This window comes from Balaenoptera borealis (genome assembly GCF_965194805.1).
Source record: "Balaenoptera borealis genome assembly, chromosome: 19".
Classification (NCBI taxonomy): domain Eukaryota; kingdom Metazoa; phylum Chordata; class Mammalia; order Artiodactyla; family Balaenopteridae; genus Balaenoptera; species Balaenoptera borealis.
Window position 1 is genome coordinate 28,333,632 of NC_138878.1, and position 19,917 is coordinate 28,353,548.

Sequence of the window (19,917 nt, forward strand, 5' to 3'; positions counted from 1 at the left end):
TAAACAAGGTGGGGCAGGCTGTACCCCTTTGGCGATGGCTACAGGAAGCTTAATCTTGGGGTGTAATATTAGAAGCCTGTGGTGGCCCCTCACCCAGGTCGGCAGCAGTAGTAAAGCTCATACACCTTCTGCAGCTCTGCTGCCTGCAGAGGCCAGGAAAGCCCTGCTCCTGATACCCAGGAGAGGCGCAGAGAGGCTGGACAAGGCTGGCCTGGGGCTTCTGTAGTTTTGCTTGCAGCTCCTTCCACGGAAAACCCTTTCCCTCTGCCCCATCTCTACCTGACCTAGCCCAATGCCACCTTCGCCATGGTCTTTGCAGACCCTCTCAGTCTGAAGAGTTCCTTCTTCCACTAATGTAACATCTTATGCTTTTTGGACCATGGGCACTCATGGTAAGAAAAACCTTATTTATCGAGACATATGGGCTGCTATAACTGAAACACAAAAATTCCACAAGACAGCTCTAACTTTAGTATGTGCAATGCACGCTGTTATTATCTAGACGATTTCATTTTGAAAAATTGTGGTGACCCACTAAATTGATTTAATGACAGTTGAAAAACCCACAGTTTGTATCTCAATTAAAGTGCAACCTACCTGATGTAAAACTGTCTTCAAGGTAAAGTTAAGTTTTTTAAAAAGCAAAATCTATAATAGTGTGTATAGTTTGTGACCATTAGTGTTTATTGAAAGGGGGACACACATATGTCTCTGAATGGAGATGCAAGAAACTAATAACATTGACCTACATCTACCTGGCTATAACACACATAATACTACAATCAAGTGAATCTGTCTTATTTCTTCTTGCATCACTAGTACTAGCATCGAGCCTGGCACATAGTAGGTATCCGTAAATGTTTAACGAGTTGAATTCAAAAGAACACTTAATGAAGTTCCCCAAACTTATTTACCCACCTACCTTTCTTCCTATCTTCCCTTCTTTCCTCACTAGTCCGTCAATAAATATTTACTGAAGACCTACTATGTGTCAGGTGTTGGGATGGTTGTGGTCCTAGCCTGGTTTTGCTCTATCTTAGAATTCCTCCAAGCCCTGGTCTGCATTTCATTTGGGTTCTTCCTTGGGGCAGATACCATGTCTCCAATACGCTGATAGGAAGTTCCACTTCAGGCTCTTGTCAAATTTCATTGCTGTTGGTTGCTGGTCCCCTGTCACTATCTTTGCTATCTATGGCATAACCAAGACTTTAGGAGAACCAGAGAGAACCCTGATGCACCCCACTTTTCAAAATCAGTTGCCTAGGGCTTCCCTGGTGGCACCATGGTTAAGAATCTGCCTGCCAATGCAGGGGACACAGGTTCGATCCCTGGTCAAGGAAGATCCCACATGCCGTGGAGCAACTAAGCCCATGCGCCACAACTACTGAGCCTGCGCTTTAGAGCCCGCGAGCCACAACTACTGAGCCCGCGTGCCACAACTACTGAAGCCCGTGAGCCTAGAGCCCGTGCTCCGCAACAAGAGAAGCCACTGCAATGAGAAGCCCGTGCACCACAAGGAAGAGTAGCCCCCGCTTGCCACAACTAGAGAAAGTCCACGCACAGCAATGAAGACCCAACGCAGCCAAAAATAAATAAATAAAATAAATTTAAAAAAATTCAAAATCAGTTGCCTAATGAAGCTTCTCATAAATTCATGCCTACCTGATTATTGTTGCCTTGTAACCCCCAATGAACATACACACTGTGTGTTCCACACTGACTCTGGGCTTTACCACAAGACTTATCTTGTTCATTGGGACAATAGCAAGCATGATGTAAACAGAGACTGCAAGAGCTACTTGTACATTGGGGCTTGTCTCCTTGGAACATGCTCTTGGAACTCAGCCATCATGCTGTGAGATACCCAAGCTACAGCGTGAGGCTGTATGGAAACCACCCAAGGTGCTCTGGTTGACAGCTCCAGTTAAGCTCCCAGCCAGTACCAACTGCCATCCATGAGTGTTAGCCATCTTGGAGGTTCCAGCCCAGTCAAGCCCCCAGACATGTAGCTCAGGCAATATCACATGGAGCAGAAGAACCACCTTGCTGAGCCCAGTCAACCCACAGAATCACAAGAGGGAATAAAGTGGTTGTTATTTTACGTCTCTACATCTTGAGGTATTTTGTTACACAGCGATAGCTAACCAAAACACTGGACAGAATATTTCCCAGCTACAGCCTCTTTAATACAGCCAAGCTCCACATGGACCCATAGGGCCCAAATGGAGCTGTTGTTCTCATGATATTCCTCAGGCTCAGAATCAATGTGGCCCATGACCTGAGTATACTCCACCCTGAGGTGCTGACTACGGGGGGCAGTGTCACCTAAATCAGAATGCCAACTCTGGCAGGCTCTCCTAGGTCATCGAACCCTGTGCTCCTCTCTCCAGGAAACGTAGACCCTTGCAAGCACTCCGCACTGTGTCAGAGGATGCCCCAGGATTCATCTAGATATCTTCTGGAGCGTTCTCATCTACTCAAAAATTCAGAGGTGGGAACAATCAATTTTATAGTGAAGGAAATGGTTATATGCTAGAGAAGGCTGCAATATTTGCATGCAGTTTTAGACCAGAATTTAAGATTTATCAAACACATGTCAACAGGTTGCTCTGGGCTTTTTCCAGAGACCCTTGGGGTGTCCCATTCCCTGGTCTCTGCTATTAGGGAGGCTTTGGTGGGAAAGTGTGAAGAACCCTGATCCTCTTGCACTCCCTCATCCTACTGCTGGGGAGTCCTGGGCTTAGGGAAGGGAGGGGATTCATCTAAAGTCTCCAGCAAGCCAGTGGCAGAGCTGGGGTGCAAACCCAGGTTTTGTACTTCTAGCACCACCTTTTCTTTTCACCAACTACCTGTTTATAGGTAGAAAAAAACATCTTTTTTGAGGCCAACCTCCCAACTGAAAGAGAAACAAAGATATTACCTTTCCTGATGTCTTCACTCCTTTCCAGAGGCTAAAAAACAGGACGATGACGACGACGATCAGACAGAGCAAGAGCTGCCACTGGGGCAGGCCGATGTCATGAATCCCACTACTCTCATGAAGGTGCAGGACGCCACGCCTGCGGGGAGGAGAGGGGAGCGGACCGGGGAAGATGGTGTCATCAGGGAGGATGACCAAGGCCTCGACCACAGGCCAGTCCTCGAAAGTGCACGTTGATGGAGACAGGCCCTGGGCTGCCCTGGCTACAGCCCTGCATCACTTGGACCTGCCCTGCACAGTCATGGCCTGTGTCCAGCACCTCCCTGCCCTGGGCCAGCAACTCATCTGGGGAGACATCCCCACCCAAGGCTGCTTTTTTAACGGTAACAGAAGCTTTCAACATAACAAATATCTCTTGAGTGCCACCTGCAAGCCAGGTCCTGGGGAGATGGTGGTAAATAAACAGAGGAAAGGTCTCTGCCCTCATAGCACTCATGGTCTAAAGCAGTGGACAATGGAACATTTGGCAATGTCTGGAGATGTCTTTGATTGTCACGACTTGGGTAGGAGACATCTAGAGGACAGAGAAGTGGGACATCCTATGATGCACAGGACAACCTAAACATCCTATAAGGCACAGGACAGCCTCCAAAATTCGCATGTTGCTGAGGTTTAGAATACCTGGTCTAGAGACTGAGATAAGAGTAAACTTTTCTCCTATTTGGGAATATCTACCCCAACTAAAGGTATGTGTATCCTCTGCTTTAGCAATTCCACTCCTGGGTATTTGCCCAGTAGAAACATGTACATATGTTCACCAAAAGACATGGTCTAGAATGTTCATAGCAGCATTATTCATAACAACCCCAAATTGCAAAATAAATATCTATAAACAGTAGACTACAGGGACTTCCCTGGTGGTCCAGTGGCTAAGAATCCGCCTTGCAATGCAGGGGATGCTGGTTCGATCTCTGGTTGGGGAACTGAGATCCCACATGCCTTGGGGCAACTAAGCCCGTGCGCCTCAACTAGAGAGAAGACTGCACACTGCAACAAAAGATCCCGCGTGCTGCAACTAAGACCCAATGCAGCCAATAAATAAATAAATAAATATTCAAAACAAAACAAAAACAGTAGACTACATAAATTATGATATATTCATAAATTGGAATATTATATAGCAACTAGCTCTGTACGGATGAATCTCACACACCTAATTTCGTGAGAAAGAAGTCAAAACTGAAAGAGGACTGCTGGGGGCAGGTGACAAGGCTGTGGACAAGTAGGTGATGGCTCCAGCCACATGGAGCTCCTGGGTGACAATAGCGGGTGCAAACATTCTCCACCTTGAGCCTTTTTCCTCTTCAGTAAAATGGCTCTCACGAGGCTTACATTGCAGAATGTGAGACAGTGCCTAGAACCCAGGAAATGCTCAGCGCCAGTGGTCATTGTAACTATCATTCTGATTGAGTCCCAGCCTTCAAGGAGCAGCGGGCATTGGCAAAGAAGCTAAGGAGTGTCCAGAAAACTCAGCCAAGGGAGTCAGTGTGGCGGGCTCCACGGAGGGGGTGGCTGGTGCCTTCTCTGCGGGCCTGTGGGAGAGCCGGTGAGTTGAGAAGGGGTGCCCAGGTGTGGTAGGGGCGAGATGGGGAGAGGGAGGTGGGTGGTGACAGGCAAACAGTGGAGTCTGCAGTGAGCGCGCAGGAGTGAGCGAGCAGAGCTGTGTGGCTGATCAAGGCCCACAGAGACCCGTGTCCCCATCTCCAGAACGGCCTTCATCCCCACTGCCCCCAGGCAGGATGCTGTGGCTTTAAACTACTCACCCTGCATCAGCTTCCCTGAGCAATCAGTCTCTGTGTCTGGCCCCTCCTAGTCCTATCTCTTGATCTGCAACCAACACCCCCGTCCTCATGGCCCGATGCCAGGCCGGACCCATATTCTGTTCCTCCAGGACTACTGTAAAAACTTCCCCATCCTCCCGCCATCCCAGTCTCTCTGCCTCCGCTCGGCCTCCTTAAATCCACAGTCTGTGCTGCCGTAGAACCACCTGATTCATCTGAAGTTGTGTTCTAACTTTGTCACTCTTCCGCCCCCGAATCCTCAGCGGCTCCTCATCACCTAAAACAGTGGTTCTCACTGGGGGCAGTTTTGCCCCTGCCTTCCCTGGACACTTGGCAACAGCTGGAGACATTTTTGGTTGTCACAGCTGGAGGGCAGAGGGGTGTTACTGGTGTCTAGTGGGCAGAAGCCCGGGATGGGGCTAAACGTCCAAAATGCACAGGACAGCCTTCCCACCGCAACACAGAATTATCCAGCCCCAAATGTCAAAAGCATCAGCGTTGTGGAATCCTGGTAGAGAGGATAAAAACATAAGCCTTTCAGAATCGGAGGCCTTTCTCACTCGTCCTGTACCAAGTGCACCCCGTGCCTTGCCACACCATGCCTTTGGCTCCTGGCGACCACCAGCCACTTGTCATTCCCCAATTACATGAAGCTCTTGTCACTCTGGGCCTTGGAACTGTCTGTTCCTTTATGCCTAGAACACACTTCCTGGCCCAATGTGTCTGCCTGGTGAACTTCTGTCCTTGCTAGTCTCAGCTCAAAAATGAGGCCCTGGCTGAGGTCCCTCTCCTATGCTGAGAAGGAGGGAGAGAGAGGGAGTGGGAGAGGGAGGGAGAGAGAGAGGAAGAAGAAGGAGAAGGAGGGGAAGGAGGAGGAGGGGGAAGAGTAGGGGGAGAGAGAGGAGAAGGGAGGGGAGGAGGGGGAGGGGGAGGGGGAAGAGGAGGAGAAGCATGGGGTTGGGGAGGGGAGAGGGGAGGGGAGGGAAGCGAAGGGAAGGGAGGAGATTGGAAGAGAAGAGAGGCCGGGCATATCTGAAAAGATGGAGAACCAGAATCAGGTACTGAGCCCATCTGACTCTTAATCCTGCTTCTTCCCATTTCTTTCCATACGGGCCAAGTATTGAATGGTATCAATAACCATTTGGCCAATTTGACTGTTAAAATCATGAAAAAAAAAAAAGGCACTGAACCAACTGTGCTTGCCCTCAAATGTGCTAAAATGACTCTAGAATCCAATCAGATGGCCGAAACGCCTCCTAACCGGCCCAGGTGACCCACATGTGTGTGAGGTCCACTTTCAGCCTGGCAGTGGTTGTCTAGATATTTCATCAGTGAAAAAGCCAGACTCCAGAGCTGATTTCCAAGAAAAGCGAACCCAGCCTCTTCCCCCGTAACAGGCCCAAGCCTTGGGGGTTAGTACAAGTAACTTGGGTTTGTTGTAGTTTTCCAGCAGTTTAATGAAAATGAATCATCGTGGAGTACACGGTCCAGACTTTCCGAAGTCTACAGGCCAAACGGGCTCAGATCTCACTTTACATTTAAGTGCAAAGGGTTAGTGTTGGGGTGGAGGGAGAGTTCTCTTCCCCACTAGGAACAGGCAGGGGGTAGAAGTTTTCTATTCCCTGAGCGTGTTCACCAAGGGTGCCCTTTTACAGATTAAGTTACAGAGTCTCGGGGTTTCCTTCAGCCTTGGGCTATTTGGCTTCAGGCCTGGAGTCTGGGGAGTATCGAAGTTTTATTCCTTTGAATGATATGTTCAATCTATCGGCTTAAATAAGTACAAGATGGCAAGAGAATCGGCCAGCAGGCTCTGAGGAAAGCAAAAAAACCAAGTAATCTCCTCAGGGCTGGCCCTGGGAGTCCTACCGGCTGGGTCCCCAGACTGAGAGGGGGTAACTTTTAAAGCAGAAGCATTTAGATAAGAGGGCCATTAAAAACAAATCCAGAGGCAGCTCATGACTTAGATACTGAGAAGCACACAAAAGCAGCTTCAAGGGCTTCCCTGGTGGCGCAGTGGTTAAGAATCTGCCTGCCAATGCAGGGGACACGGGTTTGTGTCCTGGTCTGGGAAGATGCCACATGCCGCGGAGCAACTAAGCCCGTGAGCCACAACTACTGAGCCTGCGCGTCTGGAGCCTGTGCTCCGCAACAAGAGAGGCCGCGATAGTGAGAGGCCCGCGCACTGCGATGAAGAGTGGCCCCCGCTTGCCACAACTGGAGAAAGCCCTCGCACAGAAACGAAGACCCAACACAACCAAAAATAAATAAATAAATAAATAAATAAATAAATAAATACCATTAAAAAAAAAAAAAAAGCAGCTTCAAAGTCAGAAAGAGATGCACGAGAAGGGCTCCGATCTCCCCACAGGGACTCCTGCACTCCTGTCCCGAACACACCCCACTGGAGACTCTGATGGGATGGAAGAGAAGACGGGAGAGGCCTGTGGATGGGGCGAGGGCCTTAACTCAGACCGCTCGGGTTCGGATCCCAGCTCTGCCACTTCCCTAAAACCTGTACCACTACATTCTTATCTGTAAAATAGGAGTAATTCCCCCCTCCATGAACTGTGAGGACTAAATGGGACTTGGATATGAGAAGATGCTTGGTGCCTGGCTCACGGCAGCTGTGAAGCTTGGGGTGGGGATGTACTTCAAAGGATGGAGGAGGGGAAGGAAGGGGGAGGAGGGGAGGGTACAGGAGCTCTGCGGAGCAGGAAGGTGTAGAAATAAGCCCTGGGTTCTGCTCCCCACTACACCCCCCAAGCCCCTGCGGCCCCACGTAAGAGAATGTCATCTCCTTCCACCTCATTCTGCTCACAGACAAGCCGGGAGGAAGTTTCAGGCTGTAATTAAAGCAACCTGGGTTTCAAAACCCAACTCACTTCTCCCTCCGGCTGGGGCAGATCTGCTGGCTATGAAGACGTCAGAGAAGGAATCAAATAATAACTAGACTAGAGACAAGGCTATCATTTCCCATTTTAATTTATAAGGACGAGGGTTGCCAAGAGCAAAAAGAAAGATCCTGTTTTCTTCCTTTATCATGAGATGATAGAGGAGAAAGCACGGAACCAATTACTTGTATCAGCAGCACCCTGAGCTCCACTATCCTTTACCGTCTCCTAGTCCAAACCACACTTATAAACTAGGAAGGCCTAAAACCTCCGCCTGCAAGGTCCCTAACGGTTCTGGGAATGTCCGAGGCCACACCCCTAAGGAGAAGAATAAAGGAGGCCCTAGATTTTCCATGACATGATACTGTAGGCATGTTAGCCTGAGCCCACTGAGAATCTTATTCTGTTTGAGATGGGAGAGTGCAGTGGCTAAGACAGGGGCTTTCAACCTTGGCTGGATATTAGAATCACTGGAGGAGCCGTTAATAAAAATCTCCACGCCCCACCGGCTGCACCCAGACCAACGAAGTGAATCTCTGGGTGTGGGATCCAGGCATCAGGGTGTTTTAAAGCTCTCCAAGTGGTTCCAATGAGCAGCCAGTGTTTAGAATTGCTGGGCTAAGAGCCTGGACTTTGGAGCCAGACTTCCTGGATTCAAACCCACTTCAAATGTCACTTCCAAATGCATGGCTGGGATAGAATCTAAGCTGGATAGATGTTAGTTGTGACTATGACAGTATTTTGGAATAATCATAGCCGTTTATAATGGCTAGAATCCAATATAACACAGAAGTTAAGCCTGCAGACTCTGGAGTTTCACTGCCTGGCAAGGGAGGGGCCAGGGTGAGGAGAGTGAGGCTCCTGGGGGCAGAGTGTAAGGGGGCGCTCACTCTTGGGGTCCCGTAGCTGCAAACCGTCTGGGTCCAAATCTTGGCTCTGCACGGGACTAGCCATGTGGCCACGGGCCAGTGATTTATTCACCTGTGAAATGAGGCCGTGTCATGTATGCAATGAAGGTAAGAGTTACAGAAACCTCATCAGGTCGGTGTGAGGGCTTACACTGAAATAACACATACAGAGAAGTTAGCAGAAAGCTTGAGGCGCACGGTAAGTGATTAGCTGTTGCTGCGATGAGGAGGAAGACAGGGATGGTGGTGTTACTGAGACGCTTGCTTTAAGTAACAGCAGTCCTTCAGATCCGTCTGGGGCTGTAGAAGGATTTCGAATTCCATGACAACTGTGGACCCTCTCCCCACAAAATTCCCAAATCTACATAATTGTGCATATGCCTGCTGGAAGTCTGCAGAAAACACAGATGGGGGCAGGTGGACACACAGGTCCAGGACCCTTAGCAAATTCTCTGCCATGGCTCATTGAGGGTAGTTCCTGGGTCCTGAGAACCCTGACTCCTCTGAGCCCCAGGAGGCAGCAGACTTTCCAGAGGCCACCTTTAACCACACTAAGACTCCTTGGTCATGCTGCACCGAGATGGCAGGAGTGGAAATGGTCCTCAGGAACCCCACTCTCTGGATAATCAGGACTCGTTCCAAGGTCCTTGGCTTAGGGAATACATAGGACCAAAGAAGAGTGGCCCTAAGGTTTCGGTGCTGGTGAATTTGTTGTTTTCCATCCTCTAGACCTGCACTGCCCAATACGGTAACCACGAGCTTTTTACACATAAACGAATGAAAATTAATGAAGTTAAAAATTCAACTTAGTCACGCTAGCCACATTTCAACTGCTCACTAACCGCGTGTGGCACGTAGCTACTGCAGTGGGCTGTGCAGACATAGGACATTTCTATCACGGGGAGTTCTCCTGAGCAGTACTGCTCCAGACCAGCAGTCAGCAAGCCATGCCCCACCCACCCTGCCCCCCAATCCAGCTGTGGCCCATTGAGTTATGGCCTGTGAGCTAAGGATGGTTTCTATCTTTTTAAAGGGTAAAATCAAATAAAGAATATGCAAGAGACCTATGTGGCCCACAAGGCCCAAAATATTTCCTATCTAATTTTTTACTGGAAAGTTTTCCAACCACTACTCTAGACCATGTGTACCTTGAGAGTGAGGTTTGAGTGGGATTTACTTGTCCTGCCCCACAGCTTGTACCAGGGACTTTCTGCTTAGCTGCTAACACTTGCGTAGGGGTTGCTAAAATGGGACTCACCCCCGCCTGAAGCATAAAGACGATCGATGCTACATTCTGAAGAGACCACCTTGCAAACATTTGAAATTAGGTGACTGAAAACAAGTTGACTATTACCGACCTCAAGGACTTAAAAGGATGGAGTAGAGGTTGAGAGGATTCTAGGGAGTAACAAAATAAATAATGATGGCTATGGGTTAAAACCACAGAATAAAATAAACACCAATGAGCCCATACTGATAGAAATGAATAAATGAGTAAACAAACGAATGAATAAATAGGGGAAAAGGGACTTTTCTCTTCAATTAATCTAGAGGGAATGATGGGAGTAGAAATCGCTTTAGACCAACACTATAAATAATAATCCTCATTTGCAAGACTCATTGAAGGATGGTAAGAACTGTGGGCAAAAGTCTGATGACAAATGAGATATTTGCATAACCTCAAAGTAACTTCCCAGAAGACACTTACTAATTACAGAGAATAATGCTACCTCTGCACAGGAGGAAGCTGGTAGATAGCACTTTAGCCGAGTGATCAAGGTCAACATGCCTAGTAATAAGAGACTGGCATCCTGTACCCCCTGATATGATATGCACCGAGAAGGACACAATGTCATTTCCAAGTTATTCTTGCCAAAAATGTCAAACTCAGTCTAATCAGGAGAAAACAATGACCAACCCACACTGAGGGCTATTTTATAGAAAAACTGACCAGTGCTCTTCAAAAGCATCAAGGGCATGACACTCAAGGAAAGACTAATGAATTCTCACAGATTGGAGGAGACTAAGGAGATGTGACAATTAAATGCCACATGGGACTCTAGGTTGGATCCTGGACCAGGATACGACATTAGTGGGAAAACTGACAAATTCAAAAATAGTCTTTAGCAGGTTAGTTAATCCATGTTAATTTTCTGATTTCAATCATTGCACTATGGTTGTATAAGGTGTCAACATTAGGGGAAACTGGGTGAAGGGTCTACAGGGGCTCTGTGTACTACATTTGCAACTTTTTTCTACCTCTAAAATGATTTCAACATAAAATGTTTCTTTTTTTAAAAGATGTTCTGTCTTCTACCACCAGTCAGTGCCTCTCATGCACATAGTCCAAATAATTTCTCTGAGCTGTACACAGCTGGCCTGCCTCCCGCTTCCTAAATTTCACTCACAAACTCTGGCTACTTTCACCCATGGAAGCCCCAGAGAGACAGCAGCACAGGGGGGACCAGGTGACAGCTTCAGGATCAGATTGACTTGGGTTCAAGCTGCAGCTCCATCATCTACCAGCTGAGCCCTTAGGTGTTCCCCTGGCTGACTTCATCAATGCTTATGACACCTCCTCCTAGAAGCCCTCCCTGACCACCTGCACTAAAGTTCCTTTTCCCTACACAATCACTGTGTAGCACTGGTTTTAGTTCCTTGAGAGCACTTATACTCCCTAAAATGTGTTTGATTTCCTGAAGGGCATGTTCACGCCGTACAGTGTTCTTGCTTCCTTACCTTTTTGCTAGCGTGTTGTCTCCCCACCCCCATTCTGTGCCAGAACACAAGCTCCTCAAGCTTTGTCCACGGCTGTATCCTTGGCTCCTAGCCAGGATCAGGCCTGTGGTGGCTGCTGAGTAAACATTACAGTGACTGGCGTGGCCCCCTCCCCTCCTGTGGTTTTCCTTAGCGTTTGGCTCAGGTCCTGCCCAGCACAGGTCTCGATGCGCCCGTGTGAACAGGACAAGGGGTTGACGACTTACTCATAAAACTCTGCTGCCGGCGTGAACTTGTACTTGGAGTACGTGGTATGGTTGCCCAGCACGGAGCTGTTGAGGAGCTTGGGATCGGTGCAGTTGGGGCTGTTCCAGGCATGGCCACAGTCAGTCCAGGGCAGGTGAAGGGTGAAGGAGGAGAAGAGGTAGTAGAGTGACCAGGCAATGATGACATTGTAGTAGAAGCCAACGTAGAGCGCAATGAGGATCACAGCGTAGCCAACTCCTGGGTGGGGGGCAGAGGGGGTCAGGCAGGGGCTTCCCCAGAACCACCTCTCCTGGGGAGCTGGCTCCAACCATTGCACTACCCGACCCCCCACACCTCTCTTTTTTTCTGTAGCAGATTGTCAGAGCCCTAAATCTCCTAGGGCCCCACCCCCCATTCCTTTGCCTGAGGGCTCTCTCTTGCCCCTGGAGCCCCTTCTATCCACTCATCAGGCAAGGCAAAAGTGCCAGGACCTTTAATGCCCCAGGGAGCAGCCGGGTCAGGTGTTGGAGCATAAGTATCCCAGCTCCCCCCACCCCTTGGGCAGGATAACACTGAGGCATGATAACATTCTCTCCCAGCGGAATGAAGCCCCTTGCCCACGGTGGAAAGGCACATGATCCACTTATCATGTCCGCCATGGGAGCAAGAGGGGAGAGTAGTGGTATGTGTGCTAGGTACTTCTGACACTTCTATGAGTTTTTCCCATTCAGGAAAACAGACTCCCTCTGGTCACTCAGCTGTACAGCCTGGACTGGAGCCCAGATTTCCAGACTTTCTAGGCTAAAGCTGTTCCTGAAGCCCCCAATGCGTTCGATGTTACTTTGAATGGCGGACGCGCTTGACCTTGCCAATAACTGTAATTCTCGAGAGAGTTGGTCTACCGCAGATCCCACCTTTGGAGCAGATTCTCCAGGGGCACACAGAAGTCTTGTAGAACAACCTTTGACTCCCCCAGATTCCTTCTTTACCTTTGAAAAACGGGCAGATCTTCCACACAGTGGCTGCCCCCTCCCGGTTGTACTGGCCCAGAGCCAGCTCCATGTAGAACAGGGGCATGCCAGCGATGACGAGGAACAGGGTGTACGGGATCAGGAAGGCACCTGGAAGACACAGAGGCAGAGCGTGAGCCCCTCGATCCCTGCCAGCCTGGGGCCTGCCCCTCAGCGTGTGTGGACCCATGTCAGCCAGAGCTGTGAGGGTCCTCATTCATGTCACCCGGCCACTTCTCAAGGGATGTCTTGTGGTAGGTAAATCAGAGCAATTAATACAAATAACCATAACATAATAATAGTTATAGCAATAGTCATAATCATAATAATGAGGTTCTGTGCTCAAATTAGTAAAATCTGTGTTCATCAAAGCTAAGTAGGCTTGGGCTTCCCTGGTGGCACAGTGGTTAAGAATCTGCCTGCCAATGCAGGGGACATGGGTTCGTTCGAGCCCTGGTCTGGGAAGATCCCACATGCCGCAGAGCAACTAAGCCCGTGCGCCACAGCTACTGAGCCTGTGCTCTAGAGCCTGCAAGCCACAACTACTGAGCCCGCGTGCCACAACTACTGAAGCCCGTGCACCTAGAGCCCGTGCTCCACAAGAGAAGCCACTGCAATGAGAAGCCCGCGCACCGCAATGAACAGTAGCCCCCGCTCGCCGCAACTAGAGAAAGCCATGCACAGCAACAAAAGAACCAGAGCAGCCAAAAGTCAATTTAAAAAAATAATTTAAAAAAAAAGCTAAATAGGCTTGTTTCTTGCAGGATTCTCCTAGCCTTTGATACACAAGCACAAGCTGTGACGGGCTATGAGGGAGATCAGGTGCAGTCTTTACCAAATTAATTTCAACATAGAACCCTTCCTTTCATGAATCACAATTCTGGGGAATGCCAATCACCCCAAACCCTTCCTTTTATAGGGAAGGCAATTGAGGCCAGAGAGGGAGAGACAGTGCCCAAAGTTACATATGACTGAGTTTTCATTTTGCTCATGTCTGTATCAGTTTAAGGTCACCTCGGGTTTTCCCAAACATGACCTCACTGGATTGTCCTTAGTCTCACATCAGCTCACAGAAATAATCAGAGAGGGTCTTTATCTCCCCCCAGGGGAAACTGAAGGCAGAGAAGGGAGTCGAATTGGTTTTGTTTGCACCGTTGCTAAGTGACAGAAGCAGGATTCGCATTCATGTCTTCCAACCCATCAAGCTCACTCTGTTACTGCTGGCTGAAGGTAAACAAACACTGGAGCAAAGAGGCCAGAGGCTCAAGTCTCTGACCAGGGAAGATGCCCACCCAGAACACTGCCGAAGCTACAGGGAGCCCTTGGCAATGGGCAGCAGCAAATCCCTGGGAAAATTCCTGGTAGAATTAGACACGTCTGAGTTCCAGAGACAGTTCTCGGTATGCCTGGTAGCCTGGGGTGAGCTTAACGGGCTCTGACGCCGTGAGGTGACTCACAGGGGTACTTGCCACGTCAGCCTAGGCTGCTCCTTGGCCTGGTGCAACCGGAGGTGGCCAGGCCAGATCCACACTCCTCTTGCCATTGGCCTTTGGCTGAAATGTCGTAATCTTGGAAACCAAACACTCTCTGACCCGCCCACACTAGGAAAGTGCAGAAACCGGGAAATACGTAACGATGATAATATTAGGAATATAATATTCCCTGCTGTGTTCCAGGCACTGTGTTCCATGCAATGTCTCATTCCATCTTCACAACAACCCTAAAAGTATTACTACCGCCATTTTAGATGTGGAAACTGGGGCTCCAGGCTAGCAGAGAATTGTGGCAAAGTCGCATGCACCCAGAGTCAAACTCCCCCAGCTACTCAGACTGTCAGTCTCCACTTTCCTCCCAGGGCTTCTCCTCAGGAAGCCCAGGGCTCTTAGGGACAAAGCATGAAGTTTTGGCCGCAGTGCTCTGAGACCCAGTCCTTCTGAAGCAGGAGATGGACCAGCAGGGTGGGCAGTAGGGAAGAAACCACTGGAACATGAGTACCTCCTATGTATCAAGCAGGGCACTACTGGGCACTGGACATCTGTGATCCCATTTACCCTTCCCAGAAACCGTCTCAGGTGGCAACTGCTATACCCATTTTTCAGAGGAGGAAACTGAGGCTTAGAGAAATTAAGTGACTTAGGTCTAAGTTCACCCAACTGGTCAGTGATAGATCTGGGATTTGGGCCCAGGTCTGCCTGGCGCCGGAGCTCCAGAGCCATTCCCCAAATATTCTGCTGATTCCAGAATATCCCAGCCTCGATGGAGGACATGAGTCTGCATAGAGGCTTGGTGGAGGGTGATCTGAAACTGGGACTCTGGGGCCAGCTGAGCCAGCTGGTCTGCTGGTCATGGGCTGGTCCAAGCCTCCAGCCCCTGCTCCAGGCTGGACTTCTTTGAAACGGCCACATGCCAACCTCTCTCTTCCCCTCCTCATTTCTACTCTCAATCTCCACCCTTCTCTTTCCCCACACAGAGAGGGCTAGTCTGGCACTGGAACCCACGTCTGTTCACGCTGCTGATAGCAATGCTGGTGTTGCTGATGGAGGTCGGGGTGGTGGTGGTGACGGTGGAGCTGGTGAAAGTAACAAGTACCATTTATTAAGCCTCCGTTATATGCCAAGCCACACACTAAGTTTTTGCATAATTATTCCTTTAAAACCATCCTTGAGAATTACCACCAATCCCATGTAAAAGATGAGGAAACTGAGGCTTAGAAAGGTCAAGATCCTTGTCCAAACTAGTAAATATGCTTGCTTGGCTCCACATCTGGATCTGTCGGAGCCCCACTCTGCCTTGTGGCCGCCTGTCGCTGCCCTTGGGGGCCTGGAGCCAGAGAGTAAGGGAAATAGACGTAGTAGAGTATTTAACGGGCCTGAAGACTGAAGTCAGTGGCCCAAGGGACAACAGGGAAGGAAAAAGCCAGGAGTCACGGCTCAGATCTTGGCACCGTGGTTTGCCGCTGTCAACTAGATGTTCTTTTCTACAACCAGAGGAACGAGCAACGCCAGCCAATTCACCAGGGATCTCACATTGGCCAGTTTTCTCAACTCTAACCCTCTGGGTGGCACTGCCAACAGGTAGGTAAATTGCCCAGTTTGAGATTCATCTCCTCTTGTGCTGGCTGGGAGTTCCAGTGGAAGGAGAGGAGGAAAGATGATGGGTCTGCACAAGCCCAAGACTCTTCCAAGTGCGTTTGATGCGGGCCAGCCAAAGCTTCAGGTGGTAACAGACGGGGAACGTTCAAGAATGATGGAATGGCTGAGTACGAATGAAAACCAGAAAGCTGCCCAGTGGCCAGTGTCTTATTCTAAAAGAGGACATCGACCAGGGAGATGGCCCAAGCCCCCTTGCAGAAAGATCTGGAGGAAGCCAGGACAGAGCTGAAGAGTCAGAAAGAGGTTTCGGGGGTGCCTGAGGTCAGCTAAGGATGCTTCTCCTAGAAACAGCCATGCAGCAGCTCCTGGGACACCGAGGCTGGTTGCAAACTTTCTAGAAGGTACTGCTCTGCAAGGCTCATAACTGCCACATTCCCACGGCCCTGCCTCATCTCCATGCGTGGCAGTGTCAGCTTTATCCAGCCTCATGCAGGGCCAGAGAGCTTAGAACCTAAGGAGCTACAGGCCCAGAATCCTGGCTCTGGAATGCTCTGGCTGGGCTGACAGGGGCAGACCTCCTGAGGGTCTCAGCTCCTAGGAGTCTCCAACATCCACACACGTACACAGATGCACACCTGTACATCTTCATGCAAAGGTACACACGGATTCTGCACGTCAACACACTCACACGAACACAGGAAGAAAAGACTGTCAGCTGCGAAAGGGACTCCGACCCGTGGCCTTCGGATGAATTCAGTGAGAAAAGCATCTGTCTGGCACACACTGCCTGATGCCCCACCATTAGAGAGGAACCCTACTGGTCAGAGAGGGGTTCTGGACTCCTCTGTGCAAATGCCAAGTCCTCAGAAAAGGGAAGCCAGCGGTCACTCAGTTCAGAGTGGGAAGTGCTGGAGCAGACCCCTGGTGGGTGAGGAGGACCCCAGGGGAGGGAACGGGAGGCCTGTGGGAGGTGGCTCAGCAAGAGGAGGTGCGGGCCAGGCCTGGTGGGGGGGTGGAGAGACTGTCATCAGGGAGGGGCTGCAGGAGGGACAGGAGGGTCCCTTGAGACCTCATTGGACCAGCTTCCCAGTTGGTGGAGGGTAGGATTCCTCAAACTGGCCACATCCTGATACATTAAGAAGTGAAAACCCACAGAACTGTTTGCCTGGTGCCTGCAGCTCAGCTATGGGTTCTCACTGCCCGTGGCTTTCACCAGAATTCCAAGAAAACCTTGGTCAATGCCTATGGTAGCCAGATTTGTCCCCACTCCCCAACTACCCCAAGGGTATAGACATCAGGGTGCAAAAGAAGGTGAGATTTCAGTAGAGACAGGGCTGCCTGCAGCAGGCCCACCCGACTTGCAGAAGTGGGGACAAGAGCACCCGTGGAGACTTACCCTGCGATATCTACACATTTAAAGGTGACAACTCAGGCCACAGCTGTTGAACCAAACCTGCTCTATCATCCTACCTTGACAACTCAGCATGGTTCTATTATAAAGTTCAAATCTGGAATCCCCAGTTCTTGGAGCTTTGTGCTGGAGTGTGGAGGCCTGGGGGAGGCCGCACCCTGCTTCATCCCCACCTCAGCTCCAACCAGCAGTGTGTGAGGCCTTTTGCACGTACGTGTGGACTCTTGTGCCCACACGTCTAAGCTCTGTCCACAGCCTCTGCAGACAGGGGGCCTCTGGCTTCCCCTTGGGCCTGGGGCTGTGCAGGCCTGTAACACAGCCCAGGCTGGGGAAGCAGGGTCCAGGTAAGAGGACCTTGTAGACTGGGGTGGGTGGATGTTGGAGTGTTTGGGCAGGGAATTCCGGAGTCCAGGTACCTGGAGTTTGATGGGGGTTAGAATCAGTGCTCTGGGTGGGCAGGCCCTCTCAGCCCTGGCCTGGGTGAGGCGGAGAGGAGGGCAGAGCAGGGCACAGGGCCCTCTCTGCTCTCCAAAGCACAGGGTCCAGGGCAGACCCCCTGTCTCTGCTCTGGACTCCTGACACAGAACTCCTAAAACCCCTGCAGCTTCCTGAGAGATGGGGGTGACAGGAGCATCTTACGCAGAGCTCCTAAATCCCTGGGGATTTTCTGGGTGATAGGAGCGTCTTTCGTTCTAATGAAGCCACTCTAGGTGGGCTTCTGGATGGGGGCTGGTCCCCAGAAAGATCAAGCCATGATTAGAGGCTTAGGACTTTCAGCCCCACGCCCACCCTTCAGGGAAGGAAGAGGGGCTGGTGATTGAGTTAATATTGATCATGCCTTTGTGAGGAGCCTTCATAAATATCCCGAACGTAGGGGGTTTGGAAAGCTTCTGGACTGACGCACTGGTGAGCACATGCACGTACTAGGAGGGTGGCGCACCCCATCTCCACGGGCTCAGACGCTCCTGCACTCAGGACCCTTCCATACCTCACCCTCTGTGTACTTCTTCACCTGGCTGTTTACCTGTACCCTTTATAATATCCTTTATAACAAACTGGCAAATGTTTCTCTGAGTTCTGTGAGCTGTTATAGCAAATTATCAAACCTGCAGAGGGGGTCATGGGAACCCCTGATTATAGTCAGTTGGTCAGAAGCACAGGTGACATCTTGACCCTTGTGACTGGCATGTGAAGTGAAAGAATTCTTGTGAGACTAAGCCCTAATCTGTGGGGTCTGCACTAACTCCAGGTAGTGTCAGAATTGAACGGTAGGACACCCACCCCAAAGTTGGAGGATGGGTTGGTGTTAGGAAAACCCCTACAGATTTGGTGTTAAAAGACTGTAGAATGTGTACAAAAATGGAGTTTTCCTCTTACCCCCTTGCCTTGATCTGAGGTAATCCTGGCCCCCAACCATGCTATTTATGGCTTTGTGACCTTGAGCCAATGTGACTTCTCTGAGCTTTGGTTCCCCCTTTGTAAGGGGGGATAATACCTGCATCACTGGTTTGCTGTGATCGTTAGAGATAACGGAGGTGAAGTCCCTGGCACTGAGGTGCTCTGTAAATGGGAAGCATGTCCTGCCATCACATGTAAGAGCAGCTGGGATGCGCCTTTGTAGACTGGAAACCACAAGCAAGGGATCGCCCGTGAGGTTGAAGGTGGCCGGGTCCTCTGCAGAGCACAGCACAGAGGCTCCCAGCACAGAAGGATTTTGAGGCAAGTTGCTTGGGCAACTCATGCCCCCATCCCAAGTGAGGCTGGCTACTCCTCCTCGTGTCCAAACAAGATTGCTGACCACGAGGAGTAGATCCAAGGATTCCCTCAGGCCACAGCCAGCCCCATGAGCAAAAAGGGCTCCGGCGGTACTGCCCAGATTCTCCTTCAAGAATGAAGGACCTGTTCCCCCGCAGCTGGGACTGCTCAGCCCTCGGCTGCAGCCCTTTGGGAATTGCCTCGGCTGAAGCCAGCTGCCTCGCCCAAGGCCACATTCCCTTCCCAGGGCAGCTGGCATCCAATGACCGATGGACCCTGGGGCATACAGTCCTGGCCCCCTCACCCCAACTCAGGACCAGTCTGAAGGGCCATCCCAGCTTCAGAGGACACCATGGTCAGCTGAGGCTTTGCTGATCCTGGCAGCCCAACCTCTCCGTCTGGCCAGCTCTGCTTCCTCCCTTCCCCTAAATCCCTCTCCCTGCAGCCTCCACCTACTGCCTTCATTCTGTCCTCCAGAACAAAACAAATCAGACTTTTCCAAAGCAATCCTTTGTGCCCTTTGGGTGCCAGGCATAGGGTCCCCCTCTGAGTCTTTGCCAGTGGCCATTTCTGTAAGGAACCATGCCTGTTCCTATAACAAATCACGCCCAGGTCGTTCAAGTTTGTCAACACAGACTCTCTGCCGTGGGTAGGGTAGCTGAGCCATGTGGTGTCAACTTGTGTCTTCTCTGCCCCAAGACCGACCTTCTCCTTAGGACCCTCAGCGACCACTGTGGGGCTCTGCCCACTGGCCTCAGAGCTCCCGGGACCTCAGCCCACGTGGAGTTTTGCACCTCTTCACTCCATCCCCTGCACGCTACTGAGACTAGCCAGCAGCACCTATACACGCCTCTACATAAGCCCCTGCTATTCCAAGAGGGGATTCTACAGAATGATCTACCAAGTGATGAGGACCGGCTTTTCTGGTCCCACAAGGGGTTGCTCCCTCATCTGCACTTTGCGTTCTTCCAGCTGATCTCTGGACCCTAGCTCTGAGAGCAGGACAGTTCCAATGAGGAAACATGCTTGCTCCTCTGGTAGATTAAACCCCGCTCCTCTAAGGAGGTCAGTGGGGGTGAAATTCAGGGAAACTGGAGTTGAGGCTACCCCTCCTCCTGTGACAAT

General features: G+C 50.4%; 1 protein-coding gene across 9 annotated transcripts in view; it reads right to left on the minus strand.

Annotated features, from left to right (window-relative positions):
- Positions 1-19,917, minus strand: part of SLC6A2 (solute carrier family 6 member 2) — a 78,136-nt gene that overhangs the window by 33,517 nt on the left and 24,702 nt on the right. For all 9 annotated transcript variants that reach the window (XM_082367018.1, XM_082367013.1, XM_082367014.1 and 6 more), the window contains 3 exons: positions 12,514-12,645; positions 11,545-11,782; positions 2,921-3,059 (listed from right to left, as the gene is read on the minus strand). In XM_082367018.1, coding sequence (XP_082223144.1) covers positions 2,921-3,059; positions 11,545-11,782; positions 12,514-12,645 — 509 coding nt within the window. The remainder of the gene's footprint in view (positions 1-2,920; positions 3,060-11,544; positions 11,783-12,513; positions 12,646-19,917) is intronic.